Source organism: Orcinus orca, chromosome 19, assembly GCF_937001465.1.
Source record: "Orcinus orca chromosome 19, mOrcOrc1.1, whole genome shotgun sequence".
Lineage (NCBI taxonomy): Eukaryota > Metazoa > Chordata > Mammalia > Artiodactyla > Delphinidae > Orcinus > Orcinus orca.
This window is the reverse complement of record NC_064577.1, coordinates 29,601,034-29,625,490: the sequence shown is the minus strand read 5'-3', so window position 1 is coordinate 29,625,490 and position 24,457 is coordinate 29,601,034. Positions and strand designations below refer to the sequence as shown.

Sequence of the window (24,457 nt, the reverse complement as noted above, 5' to 3'; positions counted from 1 at the left end):
GACCTCACTACATGTTTTGGGGTTTTTTTTTTTTAATGCGTTGCATCCTCCAGGAAAATTACTAGCAAAATCCTCCCCCAGTAAATGTGTTTTTGTTCATCTACAAATGTTAGATTCCTGTTTTTAAAACTTAAGACAATTTTTACCCCATTTCATAATACTTGATTAGCGCCCCCCCTTGCTATGAACTACAAGGTAAGAAAACTTCATCAAACAAAAACATTTAAAGAGAAAGAATGTGCAAATCTTTTCAAAGATTCCATTTCAGCATCACATGATTTATTTAAATGTCATTCCCAGACACGTGTGGGGTGGCATATGCTCCCTTTTATTACATAGTAACACATACGCCATACCCAGCAGGAGTCTTTATATGACATATGGCCTAGTAGTTTCAATCAAAGCACGATCGTTCAAAGAGAACAGGGGGAGAAGAAAACACCTACACGTTTATAACATGATCAAAAGGAACGCGAGACAGATGAACTGAAAAAACAACATCTTTGAACAATCATAATCGACAGTACAAGTCTCCCTTATTCCACTAGTTTTAAACAACTAACATCTGTAAACTTGAATACCAACTCTGGCAGATTTAGCAGTCTTAAATCTCTGATTTTCCATCCTAAACATCCTCCAATGTACTGTGAAGATGAGAGCGGGCCTCCTCCACCGAGCCCTACCGCCCAGCCGAGCTGTCTGAAGAGGCAGCCTCCTCTCGTGCGCACCCTTCATCAAATACTTCGGTAGTCAGAGCCCCGGGCTACAATGGCAGCAGCTTCCCACTCCACAGTGAAGAAGGAAACAGTTCCAAAAAACCCAAACATCACCATGACCAGGAGTTGCCAATGAAGGAGAAGGTAGTTACTGTAGAAAAATGCCACGGCTGCGCAAATGGACTAAAAATAAACAAGACAAAACAGATCACAAAATGCACACAGGTGACCCAGCCGCTCCACAAAGAGCCCCACCGCTCTCTGACCCAAGGCTTCCTGTGCCTTGCACGGCTCCCTGCTCTTTCTGCATCTACACGGCACTTCCTTGGTCACTAGCTCACAAACATGCACCACAAACTCCTGCTGAGAGCTGGGAACAATCAAGTAAGCTACTGTTTAAAATGGTATTTTGTAAAAAACAGGAGTTATAAAATAATGTGCACGAACAGTGTGAAACACTCCTGTTACATGTGTGTACTATGAGTTCTGGTATCTAAGGAAGTCTGAGCCACAGAGAGACCAGAACATAAAATCTCTTATACAAGTGATGCGGCAAAAAAGATCACACTACTCATTGCTTCCTAACTCTAATCACAAATGCTTTTTTTTTTTTTTTGCGGTACGCGGGCCTCTCACTGTTGTGGCCTCTCCCGTTGCGGAGCACGGGCTCCGGACGCGCAGGCTCAGCAGCTATGGCCCACGGGCCCAGCCGCTCCGCGGCATGTGGGATCCTCCCAGACTGGGGCACAAACCCGCGTCCCCTGCATCGGCAGGCGGACTCTCAACCACTGCGCCACCAGGGAAGCCCTATTATTTATTTTATTTTTTATTTTTGGCCGCGCCATGCAGCATGTGGGACCTTAGTTCCTTGACCAGGGATCAAACCTGCGCCCCCTGCAGTGGAAGTGCAGAGTCTTAACCACTGGACCTCCAGGGAAGTCCCATAAATCCTTTTAAAGGTTGTCCTTGACTTTCATTTAAGAAATATTAAGAAAACAAAGTTTGCTAAAAAAAAAATAGACCCTGCTTTAAACACAATCTGAAGAAGAGGTTACCTGCACAAATTTAAAGACTGCAAAAGCCGGTGCACTGTCTTCAGAATAGAGAAAACCTAGAATACTAAGCAGCTGGGTGTTGAAGCAGCTGTCTCCAAGCCCCAACAGGAAGCTGCAGAAGATGGCAACTTCTTTGCTGAATAAAACAAAATTAATTTAGAGTGAGCATTAACAATATTTGTTAGAGTTGATTAAAATGTAGAAACAACTCACCCACAAAAGCATTTTACTTTCAAGTTTTAAACACAATGAAACAAGTATGAATAAATACTGGAATTTACAAAGTCAGAATTTATGCTCAAACGCACTCACCTTCGCAGTCTAGCAAACTCTGGTCTACTAACTATTGGGGAAGCAAACACTGTGTTTGGGGCAGAGCTGCTCTTGGACTGTGGATCTAGACATAAACACTCACATCTACAATGACTCTGAGAGTTGAGTGCAAAAAAATGACACCCTCAAAGCTCCTGTGGACACTGTGAGAGAACAGGGTGGCCGGCTCAGCTGGCAGATCACCCCTCGCTCCTCATTGCTCTTCCTCGGGGCCCAAATTTCTAGACATTTCACTGGTTGAAAGGCAGAGATATAAAGTTCAAATCAGATACTTATGTGCTCCTTCACAGGTCAAGAAAAAGATTTAGTGGGGAGAAAGGTTAAAACCAGCAATTAGAAAAATACCTTGGGATTCTCTATGGATTCCTATTTAAACTCATTCTGGCTTCATTAACACTTGACAGATGACCTTTTAAAGATAACAGACTTGCAGAAAAGGATTAACTGCTCCATTCTAAATTCCTAGCCATCCTCTACCTCCCACTCTTCCTTAAATTACTAGAAAAAGGAGAGTCACTGTACCTGGGTTTGATGTAAGCACTGCTATCAGTTCCTTCAACAGGAGCAATAGGGGCATCCCCCGGCATGTTGAGAAATATTAAATAAAAAGCTATAAAATGCACCAGGATGCCCAACAGCACAACTGGATTCCTACCAAAACGATTATTCTTGCTCAGCAGGCCAAAGAGGCTTCCACCTATAAAATGAATGAAGTAGAGAACAGAAAAACCCAAGGCCAAGTTACTATATCAAAATCTTAGTTCTTTGAAAAAATAAATTAAACGGACAAAACAATAGCTAATTTAATCAAAAAAGAGAGAAAGAAAGAAGGCACAAATATAGAAAGTAAGAAATAACTGTTGAAACAGAGTTATTAACAGAGCCCCGGGCTACAATGGCAGCAGCTTCCCACTCCACAGTGAAGAAGGAAACAGTTCCAAAAAACCCAAACATCACCATGACCAGGAGTTGCCAATGAAGAAGAAGGTAGTTACTGTAGAAAAATGCCACGGCTGCGCAAATGGACTAAAAATAAACAAGACAAAACAGATCACAAAATGCACACAGGTGACCCACTCCCCCACATGCCAAAAAAAGTACCAGAAATATGACACAATGGTTTTGAAGACGCGACAAAGGGCAGTGATCTTTGAGAGTCAGGAAACAAATGAGGTGAGGCCCACACCTGCCCCAGCTGACTGAGAGGCTGTGGGCTGCAGGGAGGGAGAGGGAGGAGAGGAGGGAAGGCAGGTGGAGGCCCGCAGCCTCTCCGAGTTGAGGAGACAGAGCTGAGAGTCTGGGGAGATAAGGTGCCTGAGTCCCTAAGACAGAGTATAAGAAAGGACAGCTGATCAGCACAGGATGTGAGTAAATGAGCAGAGGCCTGGAAAGAAACTTCCAAGAGGATTAGAGGTGTTAGTGCCCTGCCCTGGGCAGGGAAGAGTGCCTGGCCCCACCAGCCAGACTGGAAATCTTATTATTCACGGGCACTGGGTGTACACAGAAGCGTCTTCCATCAGGGGTGAGGGATAATTAGCCCTAGTCTGAGCAGTGCTCTGATCCCGTCCAACAAATTTTAAAAGCAAGACCTAAAAAAAATCACACTGTTTCCAAGTAAATGAACCACATCCAAGAACAAAGCTCAAGAACGTTAACAGGATATAAAGAACATCCTGCACCCAACAAGGTACGGTTCACAATGGCTCGTTTCCACAACACTACCAGGCATGCAAAGAGACAGGAAGACGTGACCCATCGTAAGCAGACAAATCAGTCAAACACAGAGTTAGCACATGGCCCAGCAATTCTAGTGCTGGGTTTACATGCAAGAGAAATGAAAACGTAAGCTCACACAAAAAGTATACACCAATGTTCACAGCAGCGTTATTCATAATGGCCAAAAAGCGAAAACAGGGCTTCCCTGGTGGCGCAGTGGTTGAGAGTCTGCCTGCCGATGCAGGGGACGCGGGTTCGTGCCCCGGTCCGGGAAGATCCCACATGCCGCGGAGCGACTGGGCCTGTGAGCCATGGCTGCTGAGCCTGCGCGTCCGGAGCCTGTGCTCCGCAACGGGAGAGGCCACAACAGTGAGAGGCCCGCGTACCGCAAAAAAAAAAAAAAAAAAAGCAAAAACAACCCAGATGTCTGTGACATGATAAATGGATAAATAAAATGTAGTAGATCCATACAACTAAATATTATTTGATAATAAAAAGGAATGAAGTAAAAAATAAAGAAAGAAAAAGAAATGAAGTACTGATACATGCTACACCATGGGAAAATCCTGAAAACATTGTGCTGAGTGAAAGAAACCAGACACAAGAGATTATATATACTGTATGATTCCATTTACACAAGATGCCCAGAGTAAACAAATCTATACAGAAAGCAGATTAGCAGTTTCCTGGAGAAGGGTGACGACAATGTTCTGTAATTAGATTACAGTGATGGCGGTACAACCCTGTAAATATACTAAAAAACACTCATCTGTATACTTTAAACGGGTGAACTACACGTCATGTGAATTATGTCTCGATAAAGTTGTAAAGGATAAAACAACACTACCCCAGAGCTGTTGCAGATGTTAGAATGAGCAAAGACATTAAAACAAGTTCTGTAACTGTATTAACATGTTTACACACACACACACACACACGTGCCAGGTGTTGGCAATAAATTAGGGGAGGGGTACCGGTGCCCTGCTAGGAACCGGGCCCCACAGCAGGAGGGGAGCAGCAGGCCAGCCGCTTCTTCCATATTTACAGCCGCTCCCCATAGCTCGCATTACTGCCTGAGCTCCGCCTCTTGTCAGGTCAGCAGCAGCATTAGATTCTCATAGGAGCATGAGCCCTACTGTGAACTGTGCATTCGAGGGATCTGGGTTGCATGCTCCTTTTGAGAATCTAATGCCTGATGATCTGAGGGGGAGCTGAGGCGGTGATGCTAGCGCTGGGGAGTGGCTGCAAATACAGGTTATCATTAGCAGAGAGGTTTGTCTGCACAGAGACCATAATAAACCAGTTGCTTGAAGACTCATATCAAAACCCTATCAGTGGGGCTTCCCTGGTGGCACAGTGGTTAAGAATCCACCTACCAATGCAGGGGACATGGGTTCGAGCCCTGGTCTGGGAAGATCCCACATGCCGCGGAGCAAGTAGGCCCGTGAGCCACAACTACTGAGCCTGCACGTCTGGAGCTTGTGCTCCGCAACAACAGAGGCCGCGACAGTGAGAGGCCCGCGCACCGCGATGAAGAGTGGCCCCCACTCGCCGCAACTAGAGAAAGCCCATGCACAGAAACGAAGACCCAACACAGCCAAAAAATAAATAAATAAATAAATAATGAGTTAGGATTTGAACAAGACACCTGGCCAAAAAAGATATACAGATAGTAAAAATCATACAAAAATATCATATACTATTAGGGAATTACAAATTAAAATCATACCACAGCACACCTATTAGGATTGCTAAACTCCAAAAATATGACAATATCAATTGCTAAAAAAAAAAAAAACCCTATCAGTGAGTGCCACGTGACAATTAAGCTGCATCTTATGGAGTAGACTGGACATAAGCAACACATGTCAGGTGCCACTGTCTCCCATCACCCCCAACGGGACCATCGAGTTGCAGGAAAACAAGCTCAGGGCTCCCATTGATTCTGCATTATGGTGAGTTGTATAATTATTTCATTATATATTACAATGTAATAATAATGGAAATAAAGTGCACAGTAAATGTAATGTGCTTGAGTTATCCCGAAACCATGCCCCCCGCCCCCATCCATGGAAAAACTGTCTTCCATGAAACTGTTCTTGGTGCCAAAAAGGTTGGGGACTGCTGAATTAGGGAACAAAAATACACCCAAGTCTGCTTTCTCCATAGTGCTTATCACTGTCTGACATTCTAAGTTTCCAATGTTTTTTATTGTCTGTGTTCTTCCCCAAGAATATAAGCTCCATGTTTTGTTCATACAATGGATTCCCAACAAATACGTGCTGAATTGGTAAGTTCCTCATATGTGACACAACACCCAATATACTGCAAGTACTGAACGGATCATTGCTGAATAAGGAATACCTGGTGGTATAATAAAAAGAGATTTGGTCTTTGCCTTGTCCTCTCCTCCTCTCCACTTTCCAGCATGGAGCTCTTAAAACCCTAGGAATTTCTCAGTGAAAGGAATGTCTCTAGTTATCTTAACTAATCCCTTCCAATGACACCAGAGTTTATGATGATGAGGTGATCCTTGAGGGGGTATGGAGGTGGCCCTAGATAGTCAGGATGGGGGCTGGTTGTCAGAAGGACCCAGCCTTGATTAGAGGGTTGGAACTTTCAGCCCCACCCCCCAATCTCAGGGGAGGGGAGAGGGGGTAGAAGCTGAGTCTAATCACCAATGGTGGATGATTTAATCAACCATGTGACATAATGAGATCTCCCTAAATCCCTACAAAACAGGTTTGGGAAAGCTTCCTGGTGATGACTGCATCCACATGACGGGAGGGTACCACACCCAGCCTCCATCGGGACAGAGCTTCCTACACTAGGGGCCCTTCTGGACTTTGCCCTATGTACCTCTTCATCCGGCTGTTCGTTTGCATCCTTTATAATAAACTTTAACAGTAAGTATAGCATTTTCCAGGGGTGTGGTGGGAACCCTTGAATGTGTAGCCAAGCTGGACAGAAGGGAAGATAGCCTGGGACCCAGGACTTAATGACTGATGTCTCAAGTGAGGCTGGTCTTGCAGGACTACACCCTTGAACCTGTGGAGTCCGATGCTAACTCTAGGAGTGTCAGAATTGAACTGTATTGTCGCACATCCAACTGGTGTCAGAGATTCAGAGAATAAGAAATTCAGGAATTCTAAAGATGCAGATGTAGAGAATGGACTTGAGGACATGGGGAGTGGGAAGGGTAAGCTGGGACAAAGTGAGAGAGTGGCATGGACATATATACACTACCAAATGTAAAACAGATAGCTAGTGGGAAGCAGCCGCATAGCACAGGGAGATCAGCTCAGTGCTTTGTGACCACCTAGAGGGGTGGGATAGGGAGGGTGGGAGAGAGACACAAGAGGGAGGAGATATGGGGATATATGTATAGCTGATTCACTCTGCTATAAAGCAGAAACTAACACACTAAAAAATAAATTTAAAAAAATTCAGGAATTCTAATACACCTTCCCTAAGTATTTTAAGAGGAAAAGCTCGGAGAGACCATGTTTTCTTACTTATGGTTTTGTCTTGAATTATTTGGCAAATGTTTTGTAATTTAGTTTTAGAACAGTGATAACAACAAAAAAAACCAAAGACATACCCATTTGTATAAAAGCAAGGAAACAGAAATTCAAGGATAGAGAGGTGAAGTACATTTAAAATTTCTGTAACAAACTGATTTAGTGCAAAAACTTTTTTTCTTAAACCAACCTAAAATTTCTCCAATGCCAATGAAAATGCCAGAAAGTCCAATGAGGCTTTTCTCTTCTGTTCCAAATTTATTTATAGCGCCGATACAGGTTCCATATACACCAGAGAAGAAAGTCAATTCCAGACCTTCAGAAAAAAATGAGATTTACATTACAGTTGTCCCTAGGTATAAAACTCCATAGATACTCAAGTCCCATAGTCAGCCCTCCATATCCAAGACTCTGCAGCCTCAGATTCAACCAACCATGGATTGGGAAGCGCTGGATTTAGTATTGAAAAAAATGCACAGTCTCCCTTTCCTGGTTTTTCTTCGTGACTAGTAGTATTTGAGCTATACATGCATAAAACAAAATGCACACAGGCTGAAATGCTACTCCCCAAGCACAGCATAATTTTACGTGACCTAACTGATGACATGGAACTAGCCACAAGACGGCAGTTGTCACACATTTCAGATAAAAGCATACAACTCAAATAAGCGAAGACACCCTTATGTTAAAAATGGTCACTCTGTGCGCAGACAGGGGATGAGCAGAGAACATAATTAACATAAACTTGTAACAGTGAAACTAAAGTGCTCATTATCCTTATTAATAGCTTCCCAAGGGAACAGGGATATACATTTGTAAGACCAATACCTACTATCCACTTTTGCTTAAAGTCAAAAGTTTTAATTAAACACACTGTCCTAGGAAAAGAAATTCCAAAAATTCGGGTAGAAAATTAGAGCAAATGAGTAGAAAACCTGATTCCTTAACGCTACAAAACCTTAACTGAATTCTGAGGATGTTTAATATTTATTCTGTTTGACCTAAAAATAAGACGTTTATACCGATGAGGCACATACAGTTGAACCTTGGACAACACGGGTTTGAACTGTGTGGGTCCATATAGACTACAGGATCCACAGCTAGTTCAATCAGCAGATAAGGAAGCACGGACACAAAGGGTGGACTAAAGTTATATGAAGATTTTAACTGCGGGGGAGGTCAGCACCCCTAATCCATCCCTTCACTGTTCAAGGGTCAACTGTAACAGCAAAAGTAATAATTGACACATTAGAGCAATTTTTACAAGGAAACTGATTTCCTTAAGACCTAAGAGTATTCCACCTATTATCACATCACATTATCACTGTAAGCCACAGAACTCATTCCATTTCATTAAAAATTATCTTAATTCACGCCAAGTTACACAGATTTACTCATGATTATTTTCTGTAGTGTTCTATTTTGCCCTAAAATCACTGGTTAGGATGAACCAGGCCTCCCAGTTTTCAAACTCTTGTGCAGAATCATCCCACACTGAATTTGGGCTGGCCCTATGATTTGCTTTCACCAGTGTGGGAGGGGGTCACATAGCTGGCTGAGACACAAGGAGAAATCTGAGACCCAGCTAGCATCAGACCCGTTCAGACATGCAAATGAAACTTCCTTGGAAGTTTTAGCCTCAGCCACCCTTTAACAGCAGCCACAAGAGACCCCGAGACCATCAGAAAAACCATTTAGCTGAGACCAGTCAATGCACAGAATTGTGAGAAAGTAACACAGTTGCTGTTTTCAACCCTTACTGTAATTATGCAGCCACAGAAAACCAAAACCATAATTAATCCTATTACCTGTATAAGCAGTTGTAATGCTAAGAAGGAGCATCTCCTTGGTGACACATAACTTAAGAGACTTTTCTATAAAAAAGGAAAAAAAAAAATTTAGGAGTACTTAACTACATTTTAATCAATCAAACAAAACTTATAAAACATTCATTCAACCAAAACACCTCTTGTCAATAATGCCAATAAACAAATACATTGGGACAGAGGTTAATGATTCAGATTCAAATGGTTAAGGTATGAACTAAATCTGCCCTATAAAAAAAATGTTGATTTCAACTGTGTAAATATAGTCTAGAGTTGTGCTTTCTCTAACACATTCTCCAGCTCTCATGAAAACAAACAAAACATGAAACAGAGAAAAGAAATAGAACCAAACAAAACAACAGAATATTCCAACAGACTTGATTAAAGGCTAGGCTATTAAGAGAGTCAGCAGTTGGCAAAGTGCTGACTTCCCTAAGGAACTGTCACAGGGCAGCTTTAACACTGGACTCTAGGTCAGAATCAGCAGCGGAGCTCTTTGACCACCAGAAGCTGGGATGCCGCTTCCTGAGATTCTCTCTCTGGATCTGAGGACTGAAACTTCAGTTCTGCCTATTTGTTTCTGATCCCCTTAATGTTTATTTTTATGTTGTTCAACTTAGTTGAAATCTGCAATGGAAAATGCATTTCTAAAAACTGCACATTTTAACTTTTTTGAACCTGCTCACATTTCATAATTTAAGGCCACTTATCTAGGATCCTACTAATAGCAGATCCAGATTTTTTTAAAAGGTGGCGGGGGAAAACAAAACCAAAATCCACCCCAAATCAGAACCAGCCTGGAAATAAATGAAAGCTCTCCAGTCTCACAGAGACATTATTTGGTGCGGCCAGCTCTGCAGCAGGAGCGCTCAGGCCTGGAGGCGGCGGTGTGGCCCCTACAGCTCATCCTTGGCCTGAGGATCCAGATTTTAGTTCCTATTCAACGGATGACTAGGAAACGCACATAAATCACACACACTCTGTCCTGAATTTCTCCATATACAAAAGAAGATAGTTTTTTTTTCTTCTTCAATTTCACGAAAATAAAGTGAACTAAACGCAATATTTTCACCAATCATTTTCACATACTTCCAGAAAAAAAATACATGATCAACAAAGTTTAAAACAATATTTTTTTTTTTTTTTTTTTTTTGGCGGTACGCGGCCCTCTCACTGTTGTGGCGTCTCCCATTGCGGAGCACAGGCTCCGGACGCACAGGCTCAGCGGCCATGGCTCACGGGCCCAGCCGCCCTGCGGTATGTGGGATCTTCCCAGACCGGGGCATGAACCCGTGTCCCCTGCATTGGCAGGCGGACTCTCAACCACTGCGCCACCAGGGAAGCCCAAAACAATATTTTTAATTAAAAACATTACATTAGCAAAGCATATCTGCTTTTGACTAATCAGAAAATTTAGGTAACAAAAAGAAATTTTAAAATATAATCTAGTATGATCCTATAATGGTGAACTCACGTCATTATACATTTGTCCAAACCCATAAAATGTACAACACCAAGAGTGAACCCTAATGTATGTAATCTATGGACTCTAGGTGATAATGATGTGTCACTGTAGGTCCACTGATTGTAATAAATGTACCACTATGGTGAGGGACTATGATAATGGGGAAGGTTATGTGCGGGTGAGGGCAGGGCATATATGGGAAATCTCTGTATCTTCTTCTCAATTTTGCTGTGAACCTAAAACTTCCCTAAAAAATTGTTTATCAAAAAAAAAAAACCAATATAATCTATTTGCAGAAACCAACAAACTGATCCTAAAATTCATATGCAAATTCAAGGGACCAATAATAGCCAAAACAATCCTGAAAAAGAACAAAGCTGAAAATTCATGCTTTCCAATTTCAGAATTTACAATAATCAACACAGCATTGTACTGGCATAAGGACAGACATATATCTAGAAATAAACTCTTACATTCACAGTCAATTGATTTTCAACAAGGGTGCCAACACAATTCAATGGGAGAAAGAATAGTCTTTCCAGCAAATGGTGCTAGGACAACTGATCTCCACGTGCAAAAGAATGAAGCTGGACTCCTACATCCCAACATCCATAAAAATTAACTCAAAATGGGGCTTCCCTGGTGGCGCAGTGGTTGAGAGGCCGCCTGCCGATGCAGGGGACACGGGTTCGTGCCCCGGTCTGGGAAGATCCCACATGCCGCAGAGCAGCTGGGCCCGTGAGCCATGGCCGCTGAGCCTGCGTGTCCGCAGCCTGTGCTCCGCAACGGGAGAGGCCACAACAGTGAGAGACCCGCGTACCGCAAAAACAAACAAAACAAACAAAAAATTAACTCAAAATGGATCACAGACCAAAATGTAAAAGCTAAAACTATAAAAGTCTTAGAAAAAAATACAGGAGTAAATCTTTGTGACCTGGAGTTAGGCAAAGCCTTCTAGGATACCAAAAGCACACACAACAAAAGATAAAATAGCTAAATCAGACTTCATCAAGAATTTAAAACTTCTGTGATTCGAAAGATACCATCAAGAAAATGAAAAATCAACCCAGAGTCGGGGAACTAAGATCCTATGAGCAGCATGGCGTGGCCAAAATAATTTTTTTTTTTTTAACTTAATTTTGGCCACACGCACAGGGGCTGAACCTGGGCCATGGCAGTGAAAGCACCAAATCCTAACCACTAGACCACCAGGGAACTCCCTGAATAGGTTATTGATTGTGGTGACAGTTGCACAACTCTGTGAATATACTAAACACCACTGAATTATACACTTTCAATGGGTGAACTGTATACTACTATGAACCACATCTCAATAAAGTTATTCTATTAAGGAAAATAATCTAACACCTTAATGGGTCTCTTCCCAGACTTTCTCTATGCTTTTTTTTATTAAAAAGAAATTCCACTATTTATACTATTTTATAATTTATTTTCACATAACAAACATTTTCTAATATTCGTAGTGATCATCTTAATGGCTACAGTAATCTGTTAGATAGATGGCTTATAGTTGAATATTTAAATTATTTCCATTTCTCACTAATATAAACAGTAGTTAAATCTTGGCCAAAATTCTTAATTATTTCCTGAGGATAATCCTATTAGTGGAATTGCTGGGGTAAAGGTATAAACATTTTTAAGGCTTTTGATACTTACTGACAAATCACAGAAAGTAATACAAGTGTGTATTTTTAGCGTTGTGGTCTTACGCATGTACCTATGCCCCATATACTGAGAATTATTTTTTATCTTTTGAAATTTGATAGAAAACTTAATTTGCATTTCTTATACTTAGCTTATAATAATTCTCCTTTGTTTATAAAATAAATATTTTCTACTGGAGTGTTTATGCTTTTCTTATTGGTTCATAACTATCATATACTGTAAATATTTTCCCTGCCATTTTAACTCATTAGATTTTGAGAGACTGAAATTTTATATTTTAGGTAACCAAAGAGCATTCTTTTTTTTAAATTTAATATTATTTTTAAATTTTATTTATTTACTAATTTATTTCTCTTTGGCTGCATTGGGTCTTCGTTGCTGTTCGCGGGCTTTCTCTAGTTGCGGCGAGCGAGGTCTACTCTTCGTTGTGGTGCGCAGGCTTCTCATTGCGGTGGCTTCTCTTGTTGCAGAGCACGGGCTCTAGGCGTGCAAGCTTCAATAGTTGTGGCTCACGGGCTCTAGAGCACAGGCTCAGTAGTTGTGGCACATGGGCTTAGTTGCTCCCATGGCATGTGGGATCTTCCCGGACCAGGGCTCGAACCCGTGTCCCCTGCATTCACAGGCGCATTCTTAACCACTGCGCCACCAGGGAAGTCCCCCAAAGAGCATTCTTTTCCCTGTTTGACAGACCTGCGTGAAGGGCTTTCCTCTACCAAATTAATTTCTTACGGTTACTATTATGGCCTCATTTTTACATTTAATCTACCTGGAATGTTAGTGTAAGACTCCATTTTTTCCCATGCAGTCAGCTGTCTGGCCTTGCTTTTCTAAGACTGCTTTACTGTATTCCGAATTCCATTGTGGGTCTAGACTTCAGTTCCACTGCTTTTTGTATTCCAATGTTTTCAAATGGATTCATAACAGGTTTTGATATTTATTAGGGAAAGTTCTTTTTAAAAATTATATTGGCTATTGACAGACGTTTATTCTTCCAGGTGAACTTTAGGAACTTTTCATCAGGACCAAAAAATAGATTTAAGAAAATTTTATTGCAATTTTCTAGAATCGCATTACACATATACATTCAACTGAGGAATGAAGCGCCTTCTAGATAAGCGAGAACCCTTTCTGTACAATACCTACCACGGCACCAACTGAAGGAAAGTCACGATTAAATAATAAATGAACCACCGACTCACAGACAGAAAAGCTTGGACATTCTTTTTCCTTTCTCTCTTTGCCTTCGGCTTCCTTGCCGCCTCATAACGTCACACTGCTCCCTAGCTGCCAGGAATCGTCACCTAAATTTAAATGTTCTTGCCCTATAGCACCTCATATGTCTTGTCCTTTTTGGCCGCTGCCTTCTTTCTCTCCATTCAAACCTGACAGCCCAGTTTCTTATTACTACTGAACCCTACACCAAGTAACCAACCAGCTCCGTGATAAAAGGCATGAGGCCCTAACTGTGTTAGTGTCTCATTTCACAGAGGAGTTGAGGCAAAGTTTGTACAACTGCCTAGGAAGGACATCCTGAAACTGGTTAATATCAAGAGACATCCAGAGAGGGGTTCAGTAATAGAGCAGGGAGGCTGGACAAACCATCCCATAAGCCTGAAGGCCATCAGCCTCCCTCTGCCTGACTCCATGTTCACCAAAGAAGCCAACGTGGCTTTCTAGGCCTCTGATAACAAGAAAGGAATGCCCTGTTTGACCTTGGGTAAACGATTTCTCTAAGCCTCAGTTTTCTCTTCTATAAAATGGAGATAATAATACGTGTGTGTTATATGATACTCACAGAACTGTCGTGAGAACAAAACAACATAAAGCACATCGAGAGGTTTAGTCAGGAAGAACCCTCAACAGATGAGCGTGATTGGCCTTACACGCTATTGGGTCACCCAAGCTCCTGCGTGGCTCTGAGGAGTGACAAGCGATGCACGAAGAAATGGTCTGTGTCCTCACTTCCTCGGGTAAACTCCTAACCTCAGGCCCCCCTCACACACGTGCTCAGGTAGGGCACGGAATTACCCTTCATCCCTCACATCCCCCACGTTACAGAGATACTTACTGAGAAGACTAGCATATTTCAGAGCGGCATACCTGGAAGCATGAAAATACTGGGGTATCGTCAATCCAAAGTTACCAGGGAAAGGGGGAAAGGCAAATGCTGAAGTTGTTCCTGAACAGTGCCTGCATTTCAGACACAGAAAATACTTACTAAATGCATCTACTGCCTTTGTCATATTGTTCTGGGCAGACCTGAAAAGATAAAAAGAGAAAAGTTTTTCCCCTGAAAATGGAGAAAGAGAACAAGAATACTATCACATTTTCACTTAAATCTGTAAAAGCGCTGTCCTCTACATGGTCTGGCAAACACTTTCAGTGGCCTCAACGCGCCCTGCTCCAGGGTGTCCCTTCATGACCCAGGTCCTTGCTTCAGAGAACGATGTGGTTAAAGTGCCACCGTGGAGCACGATTCCCTCCCATTAAATTTAGGGCACGGAGTCCTGCATGTCTTTTTCACAAATGATACTTCAGGCAGGACAGAAATCTCCTCCACACTGTTTCCAAACTGTAAAAACAATTTGTCAGGGCTCAATCTTCCACCACTCCAACTATGTAAGAACTACTCGGTGGTTCTTCAGTGTTAGAACTCTTGAAAAGCATCGCCATCGTTGGCGGTAGGGGGTTGGGTGCGATGTCATCTATGGGTTAAAAACGTGGGCTTTGAGGCTGAGGCCTGCTTTGCCACTTATTAGTTGTGTGGTTTTAGACAAATGACTTCATTTCTCTAACTTTCATTTCCTCATTTATAAAACAGGGACACTATCACTTACCTGTGAGAATTAATTGAGATAAAGTAACTTAAGTGTAATTATTTACAAGGTTAGGGTAAGAAAGTTTTTAAGAAATTACATTTCTTACCCTACCAGCCAAGTCTACTCCTCTTAGATCTTTAAAGGATATCATTTACAAACAAACAAACCGGAAATAACAAGAACAGCAAAAAAAAAACCTAAAGGAGATCTGGTTGACTTAAATAAATAAATTACTAACACAAAAATGGTAGTATCTTCTAACCAACAGGAAAACTTTTTTCCCCACCATAAAAACTCAGGCCTTCCCTGGAAGCAAATACTATGTGAATGCCATTTAATGACAGTTCCCTCATCTAGTACTTGGACAGGATCAGGTGTGGATTATACTATTTCACACTCAAGGCCCCAAATAAGTAGAAACTGATTTGTACTCTATCGACTATTAAAATATAATCAACTCAGCTACTATCAGCTGCAAATCATTCAAAGTGGATTCCACAAAGTGGAATCCTTTAAAATCAGATCCTACTTATTTCCTCAGCGGCTTCTAATCACACCAAGAAGAAAATCCAAACTCCTGCTGTATCCTTATGTAATCAACTCTCTGTCTGCTGCACTACTCTCACAGTGCACTCCTACTTGCACTGTGAGAGGCCTAGGCGCCTCTGGCATTCCTGGTGCCCACCACACCCCTTTCCACCCCTGGCATCTGCTGCAATGGCCATCAGTAGATCTTCACACCTTTTCACCTCCCAGCTCTCCACCACCTCCCCCTTTCTCACTGCCTTCTAACACTTACTCTGCTATTTTCTTACGGGGTATCGTCTACCAGCCCCTCTACAATTAAGTTACATAAAAACAGGGAATTCTCTGTCTTGTTCATTACTCCTTCCCTCCCCTTTAGAAGATGGCTGGCACATGGTGCTATTTACAGAATAAAGACACAAGTTTCAAGTTCGGAAGACAATTCAGAAACAGAGAATGCTAAAAAAGGCTAAGTGGTACCCCTCAGCATAGCACCTTATGACAGTTACATGATCCCTTGTCTATCAGAAAAGTTCCTTGAAAACAGGGACAGGTTGTATTTGTCTTCACAGTACCAACACCTAACATTTGCTGAATGAATGGGTGTTTAATTTTTGTTGAATCTGTGGCATTCATCTTCACAGACCCCTTCTCCAATATCCATTGGTTTGTGCTTAAAAAAACACATATGTGGTACATATACACATAAATGTTTGTATACTTATATAAACATGTATTTTTTGCTCTGAACAGCGCAAATTTTGAATGCTTAATGATCCTATGACTGGAGAATTTTATGCCCTTTTTGGGCTTTAAAAAGGCAGCACAGAAAGTTCGATGCAAAATTTTTAACAATAGGTAAAATGCTTATAAGGCAAGCTTCATAATTTTATCAATTCACAAAGCAGAACAAGAGTGGCGAAGATTTCTCATTCCCCTTTCTTCAAATCTAGATGATAACCTGCAGAGAAATCATCTGTGATGTTTCAAACAGTTTTAGTTATAATTGAAATAGGTCCTTGCTTCCGGTGGCAGGGTCTGGGGAAGGGGAGGAAGGAGCCATGTCTTGCCTCAAACGTGGCAAGAAGCAGCCCCTGAAGCAGCCCAAGGACCAGGACAAGGAGATGGATGAGGAAGATAAGACATTTAAGCAGAAACAGAGAGAGGAGGCCTCAGAGAAGGGCCCCTGGCCAGAGGTGGAATTAAGAAATATGGCCAAAAGTAAGCTGTTCTTTGTGCCTGAGGCAATGATGGTCCTTAATTCCATTCCTGTTTAACCATCTGGATTTCCCAGTCATAACATCTGTTGCCACCTACAGCTAGAATGAAGTGTTGTTTGGGAGCCTATTGTACATTTAAAAATAAACTTTTGTTGGGACTTCCCTGGCAGTCCAGTGGTTAAGCCTCCGTGCTTCCACAGCACGGGGCGCAGGTTCCATCCCTGGTCGGGGAACTAAGATCCTGTGTGCCGTGCAGCTCGGCCAAAACAAAACAACAACAAAAAGTTTTGTTAAAAAAAAAAGAAATAAAAGAAAAGAAATATGCTCAAGGTAATTCACAATTTTTAGAAAAACAGGACTGTGTAATTGTTTCCCAGTAGGGACTACATCGGGGAAAACTACCTGCACAGGTTACTGCAAAATCCAGAGCATGGGGCTTCCCTGGTGGCGCAGTGGTTGAGAGTCCGCCTGCCGATGCAGGGGACACGGGATCGTGCCCCAGTCCGGGAAGATCCCACATTCCGCAGAGTGGCTGGGCCCGGGACCCATGGCCGCTGAGCCTGCGCATCCGGAGCCTGTGCTCCGCAACGGGAGAGGCCACAACACTGAAAGGCCCACGTGCCGCCAAAAAAAAAAAAAAAAAAAAAAAAAAAAAATCCAGAGCATGGGTGTAACCACAGCTCATCTGTAACCACTGCTGATGGCCCTGCCACTCACTTGTACCACATGATCGGAAAATTTTAGGGCTGGATCCAAGAAATAGTAACTGAGGATTGTTTGCTATATAACTTTTTTTTTTTTTTTTTTTTTTTTTTGGCAGTACGCGGGCCTCTCACTGTTGTGGCCTCTCCCGTTGTGGAGCACAGGCTCCGGACGCGCAGGCTCAGCGGCCATGGCTCACGGGCCCAGCCGCTCCGCGGCATGTGGGATCTTCCTGGACCGAGGCACAAACCCGCGTCCCCTGCATTAGCAGGCGGACCCTCAACCACTGCGCCACCAGGGAAGCCCTGTTTTCTATACAACTTTATGAGCCTATATCCTCACACATTAAAACACAGGAAATGTCTGCTGAATTGAATGAGGAAACTGAGGCCTAGAGAAACTCAGGGGAACATTGCTACTGTCCACGGTCACACAGCTGGTGACCTGGGATTAGACTTAAATCCCCCACAAACCTTTTCACTACCTTCCCCGCCTCTGTCTACCTTCCTTTCCCTTCCTCCTCCCTGGCAGCTCCCCTTTATCTTCTTTCTCTGCTTATTTGCTTTAAAACTTTTCCCTCATTTCTGCCCAGCACTGGATTATCAGTTAGGGCTATAAAAGGCTGGTAATTCCTAGACTAGACCTACTCAAAATATAGCTTAAAACAGAAAGGAATGTTTCCAACTTCTTACTCGTTGACATCCAGGTCCTGGTCATCAGAAGATTCATCTTCTCCCAGGACATTTTCGGAATCTGGTTTCCGAATGAGAAAGAAGAGAACTGTCCCCACAAGGCTAATCACTGTCAGGGCGATGAACACTGTTCTTCGGTCACTCTCTAGGGAGAAAAACAAAGACGAAAGTAGATAGTACTGGCCATACAAACAATTCCAGAGTTAGCATTATGCTCAGTACTATGTTTGTTCATAACCATCAACACACTTTGTCATTAAATCTTACTTTACCGCATCAGTAAAAACCTAGGACAAGGAGAAAAATAGGATACATCCCCCTTTGTCTTTCAGTCAGAGAAATACTAATAAGCCAAAAGAAAAACAGCACAAGAACTTAATCTTATTCTTTTAATCAAAGAAGGGAACAGACAAAACAACTGAATTAAAAAGTCTTCTGACAACTGACTAGTCTCCTCACACAGAGCATAACCTTCTCCCACACTTTGAGATGCTGCCTGAAGTGCAGTCATAAACTGTAGTCTAATAACATAATCCAAGGGAAAAGATGACTAAAAGCTAAAATGTGAGAGGACTGAGGGTACCACGGTTCACTAGAACAATGTGAACAAAGCAATATGGGGCATTTCCGTGGAACAGCTATTTTGCGCTGAACTTACTGAATGAGGCACAGTGAATAAGACAAACCTGATATGTGAGTTTTCCCTTGCCAAGCAAAATATATGTAGAGATTTCCAAAGAACAAGCTGGGGGAAGAAAAGGAGGGAGAGGACGTTGGGAAGTTATTTTCATATTTATGGGTTTTGAAATAATTTTTCCATTACCTGTAAAAGAAGAGAAAGAGAGGCCTACATGATTAAAGAAGTTATCTACCTGCCCTAAGTCATTGAAAACATCAACTTCACCCTCTTTCTGAAAAACTCAACTGAGCCAGATGGAACTGTCTCCTTCCCCATGAGAGAAGCCTGCTTCAGACTGTCCTCCACAGACCTGACTCACTGTGAAACATGTGACTTACTGAAGCTCTGGAAATGACTCCTTGGAAACAAGTTTACCCTTCCTCTAAAATCCTATATTTTAAAGAATTGGTGGAAAAAAAATCCATGATTTAGTTATCTGCATCTAATGAGATACTTTATTTAGTATTTTCCTAGGGAAGAAATCATTCACTTACACTCCAGTTTCAGAATATACAATCTCTTAAAACAACATCTGCATTTGTTAAGTCTTATCATGGCCAAAATTTTAGGCGTTTAGGATTCATGAGGGTAAATCGTCAGGACAGATTCCATGACAGAAAGACTGTTGTTGCTTTTTACTTAGGAAATATATAATATGCTGTATCATTATAGAGTTAGTCTCACTTTAGAAATTTAACTGTTAACAGCTACCAGGTGGCATAGCTGGGTGGGAAGGACATGGCCTTTGGAATCCAGATGATTGGATCAGTTAACTTTTAACTAAGCCTTTGTTATCTCATCTGTAGAATGGAGCTAATACCTTCTTATTGCAGGGGGTTGTGAGGATTATTGAAATTCAAGAGCCCAGTAGTACCTAAAGTATAGCAGGTGCTAAATACATTATGGTTAATATTATTTTCCATTTACGAGTCATAAATTCCAATGAGGTAGGTCCATGCATTTGTAAGTAATCCCATAAAATTTTAAATCTCCATCACATGTACCTAGGAACTTAACTCATGAAACAAGAAGATCTGAGTTTTCAACACAACCAGGGTCTAAAAAATGGTGTGACAAAAAAAATTATAGGAAAGATTGAGCCATAAGAATTATTACCTGGATTGTAGGAGTGCCCAGAAAATGCCACTGTTTCTCCCAATAGTGTGCTCATCTGAATTTATTGTCAGGCAGTTTCCTTGTGCTGTCCAAAGTACTAAAATTCAAATCAAAAGTTTATCAAGGGAATGAAATCATTTAGCTTTATATACTAAACATATAAATAATATTCTTAGATAAGACCTGGAAAATAGGGAAAATGAACATCAAAATACTTACCAGCAGCTGCAATTCCAATGAAAACAGAGGCTGTGTAGAAGGACCACGGGAAAGGCTGGATAAAAACGGCAATGTACATGCTAAAATATAACAGGTCAACGTATTATAGTCAAACAATACCTGAAACAGAATGCCAATTATGCCTTCTAGGAATCAATTCTGAGGGATCTCTTCTTTTAAAATTCAGACTGTAGGACTTCCTTGGTGGCACAGTGTTTAAGAATCTGCCTGCCAATGCCGGGGACACGGGTTCAAGCCCTAGTCCAGGAAGATCCCACATGCCGCGGAGCAACTAAGCCCGCGAGCCACAACTACTGAGCCCATGCACTGCAATTACTGAAGCCTGCACACCTAGAGCCCGTGCTCCGCAACAAGAGAAGCCACCGTGATGCGAAGCCCGTGCACCACAATGAAGAGTAGCCTCTGCTCGCCACAACTAGAGAAAGTCTGCGTGCAGCAAGGAAGACCCAACGCAGCCAAAAAAAAAAAAAAAAAAAAAAGAAAAGAAAAAAATTCAACCTGTAAAGGGCTTCTCTGGTACTGGCAAAAAGGGGACAAATGTGACCTATCCATTTCTTAACGTACTATTTCAAATTTGTGAACTGAGACATTGAATAAAGGTCTGCAATTGGCCTCTGCCAACAGCTCAGTACATAGTGGGACTGCAGTTCTATAGCCCAGAAGAAAAGTTCAGTTATTTCGTTTTAATTCCCATTAGTCAACTTGATACAAAATAAGATTACTTCATGAGTTCTTCTCAACTCTTGTAGAGAAAGGTTTTTGGATGCTATTTTTATTGGTGGTAAAATGAAAGCAAATATACACAAATTCCATCACATTAAAACAATGGTGTCCCTGAGCATCAAGTAGAGAACCAAATCCCTGAAATACTTCCTATAATCTATTCAATCCGAGTCAGTAAGTTCTCGTTAAAAGTTTACTGTGTGCTTGAAAGAAGCTGAAGGTGTTCTCATTAAATGAAAGAAAATTGGACTACTCACCTGTAAAATAAACCACTAGCAAACATAGAGAGCTGAGGTCCTACAATGGCAACCACTGACGGCGTAATCAAATTTGAAGCAGAGAACACTCCATAAATAATTGCCATGCTGCACACACAACACACAAAAGGAAAAAACAACTCTTGAAAGACTGTCAAAAGATCACTTTTTCAAACCCACTTAGTCTATAGTTTGTTTTGCAATAAGCACTCATATTCTTTAGTCAGGATTTATAATTATATCCTTACACTGAATGTCATATTAAAGTTTTCACTTGTACAAAACACTGAAGTCTTGTCAAATGTTTCTTTGAATCAGTCTGCCTTAGACAATATGGTTTTTAATGTACCAGTAAATTATAATAGCAGCTAACACAGCTCTATGAAAAACGTATCATTATCCTCATTTTATAGAAAAGAGAACTGAAACACAGAGGGGTAAGTAACGTGTCAAAAGTCCAGCCTCATAGATGGTCAGTGGTGGAGCCAGAATCCCATCCCTGGTAATCTGACTCCAGAGGCCCTAGTCAACCAATCTGCTCTACAAATTTAGCCTACAACTCCTGGCAACAGCATGAAATTTCACTGCTATAAATAATCACATAGTTAAAACTTGCTTAAACCAGAATTTATTTAACTCAACCTAACGGTCTCACTTGAACATTATTCAGCTACTGTAGACCTGGCCCCAGTATATATGTCTTGTGGCAAAGTGTGACTAAAATCATTTCAAGAGTCATTTATAAGCCACTATTTATAAAACCAAGTAAATTATTCTTTGGCTTTTATGAATCTCTCAAATATCAAATGTTCTTTCATTTGTTCTTTACAGTATACATGAAGACAAAACATTACAAAAAATTGTGGTATTATTATTAATCACTTCAAAAAATGGACATTAGCATTCTTTTACTCTCAATTATCATATATAAGGTCAGACTTAGGTTAGGTAACACAGAACCAAATAAGAACAGTTGGGGAGGAAGCGGGTAAGGGGTTGGCCACAATCTAGTATTTAACCATAGAGAAAGTAAGAAATCTGTAAGTGTTTACATACAGGTATGTATTACATTCCCAACTTCAACCACAACGTACTAGTGACTTATGAAGATCTTTTCATTTCATTTTCTCCACCTGTAAAATTGGCCCTAAACACCTTAACAAAAAGCTAAAAACTCCTGATGACAATATATTAATAATTACGAAATCACAAAAACAGGAAGACCAAATATTTCGAGAGTCATATAAAACATCCTCTGTTTAGGATTTGGAAGATGTAATTATGACAATACCTGAGTGCTTATTAAATGCCAGCCACTGTGCCAAGCGCTTTACACGCATTGATCTGAGCAAGGAAACTGGGCTCATAGAAGCAACTTCCTAAGATATCACAGTAATTAAGTTTTGAAGCCAGTATTTCAAACCCAGTGTCTAATTCTATATGAAACCTAAACTCATCACCTTCATCTTATTATGTTCTCCTAAGTAGTCTAGATAAAGAAAAAAAATCAGTAATAATCTAATTACAATACGTTGTCTGTGATTTTGATGAAATTAAGCAACATCTGTGATATACAAAGTAAAACCAATCATACAGTACAATACCTGGTATAGCCACTGCCGTGAAAATCTGTGCTATTTAAGCTCCTGATGACAGTTTGCTGTGTGGAAGATAAAACTAATCAATGAAAACCTTTTGTAATTGCCCTCACCCCAGAAAGTCGCTCTCCAAATACTTGGAATAAAGTAAAAATTCAAGATGCCGAATACTTAATACTGAAATTCTAACACGAGAGAAGAGAATGGACTACAGAACAGAAGGCAAACCAATGAGGGGCGTGTGGGGGCGGGGTGGGGAAGGGTGAAGACCATCTGAAACTAGGCCTTAGGTTTAGTCCCTCAATTCTCCAAGTACTAATGTAGTCCTTAATATAAATAAAAAATAAAATAAATGGGTCAGCATACAAACCCCAAATCAAGTAAGAGAAATAAACGACCCCAACAAGAAACGTCTGCCACATGAAATCAAACCTAATCATGGAAAACGAGGAAGCGTAGGTGACAAAATAAAAGGTGCGACTTAAGCGCATTATTAGACATAACGTTGATTATCATTTTTGGAATGCATTATGATAAGCACTTCAAAGGAAGAAGATCAAATTCCAACTCACCGCTACATTTCCACAAGTTTGAAAGGCGGTGAACATAAACATAAAGGCAATTCCTAAAATAATGATGTTGAAAAGCTTTTTAGATTCCGGGGACATTTTGGCTTAACTCTGCCAAAAGGTCGGCAGCAGCAGAGGGCAGTCAGCTCTCCTCGGGGGGAACCCACTGCAATCCTGGGAGAAGAAATGAGATGGTGAGAGGAGGCGGCAAATCCAGGAGCGGGGCAGCCAAGGTGTCAACTTCCAGGTCTTGGAGTGGAATCCCGGGCTTAGGATGAAGTTCTCCCCACGGGTACAGTTAGGACATTCCTAGGACACGAGCCGAGTAGGGAAGAGCCCAACACCCGGAGAAACGCCAAGAACGTTGTAGCTGCAACTTAAGGGGCCCGAAAGGGGGATTAGGGCCAAGGGCCAGAGGCAGCGGCCAGCACGGCCCCGCCCTCCCTGCCCTGACTCACCGCAGGTCAGGCGACCCGGTCACCTGACCGCAGCCGCGGCGCCGGCCGCTGGGCCTGCTGGGGAATGTAGTCCTGGGCGACCCGGGACGTGCAAGCGCGCCGCTAGGGCTCCCTCACCCGCTCCGGGGGAGCGGGGCCGACCTCGTGGGCTCCGGCAAGGGTGGGGTTGCTAAAAAGCGGAACGCAGCGAAGGAGACAGGAACTGCGGAAGGGGGCCTGGAGACGCGGTCTGAGGAGGCCGCAAACACAGACGGGCAAGGTGAAGGAGTACGCCCCCCGACAGAGGCGGGGCGGACGTCCGAGCAGAAAACCTGCGTGGAGCTTACAAATTGGCATGAAAAGAAGGCGGAGCCCAGTAGGGGAGCACCTCCCTTTCCTGCCGTCACAGCGCGCTTCGCAGCCGGAAGGAGCGTTTCGCGGGCTTTCCAACTGCCGGCAAATCCCGCTCCCCCTCCCATCGGCAGTGACTGCGCGCTTTTCGACCCGCCCGCGGGGCTCTGCGCAGGCGCGCCGGACAAGGGCGGGGCGCGCGGCAGGGACG

At 42.2% G+C, this 24,457-nt stretch overlaps 1 protein-coding gene across 1 annotated transcript; it reads right to left on the bottom strand.

Moving 5' to 3' along the window:
- Positions 1 to 257: 257 nt before the first annotated feature.
- MFSD11 (major facilitator superfamily domain containing 11) lies at positions 258 to 24,363 on the bottom strand. Its single transcript, XM_033438588.2, has 14 exons — positions 23,917 to 24,363; positions 23,462 to 23,632; positions 22,896 to 22,951; positions 21,292 to 21,399; positions 20,291 to 20,370; positions 20,072 to 20,168; positions 18,963 to 19,021; positions 18,277 to 18,421; positions 14,537 to 14,577; positions 9,150 to 9,215; positions 7,532 to 7,657; positions 2,627 to 2,801; positions 1,772 to 1,907; positions 258 to 899 (listed from the first exon to the last, which is right to left on the bottom strand). The coding sequence occupies exons 2-14, from the start codon at positions 23,555 to 23,557 to the stop codon at positions 735 to 737; spliced, it is 1,350 nt and encodes a 449-aa protein (XP_033294479.1). The 5' UTR covers positions 23,558 to 23,632; positions 23,917 to 24,363; the 3' UTR covers positions 258 to 734.
- Between the last annotated feature and the right edge of the window lie 94 nt (positions 24,364 to 24,457).

Excerpts from the sequence above, each read along its gene's own strand:
- MFSD11 (XM_033438588.2), bottom strand. The coding sequence starts at position 23,557 with ATGTCCCCGGAATCTAAAAAGCTTTTCAACATCATTATTTTAGGAATT. Across the intron at positions 9,216-14,536 it reads AAAGGCAGTAGATGCATTTA|AAAAGTCTCTTAAGTTATGT; the intron begins GTAAGTATTTTC and ends CCTTTTTTATAG. Across the intron at positions 900-1,771 it reads CAGTCTTTAAATTTGTGCAG|TCCATTTGCGCAGCCGTGGC; the intron begins GTAACCTCTTCT and ends GTTTATTTTTAG.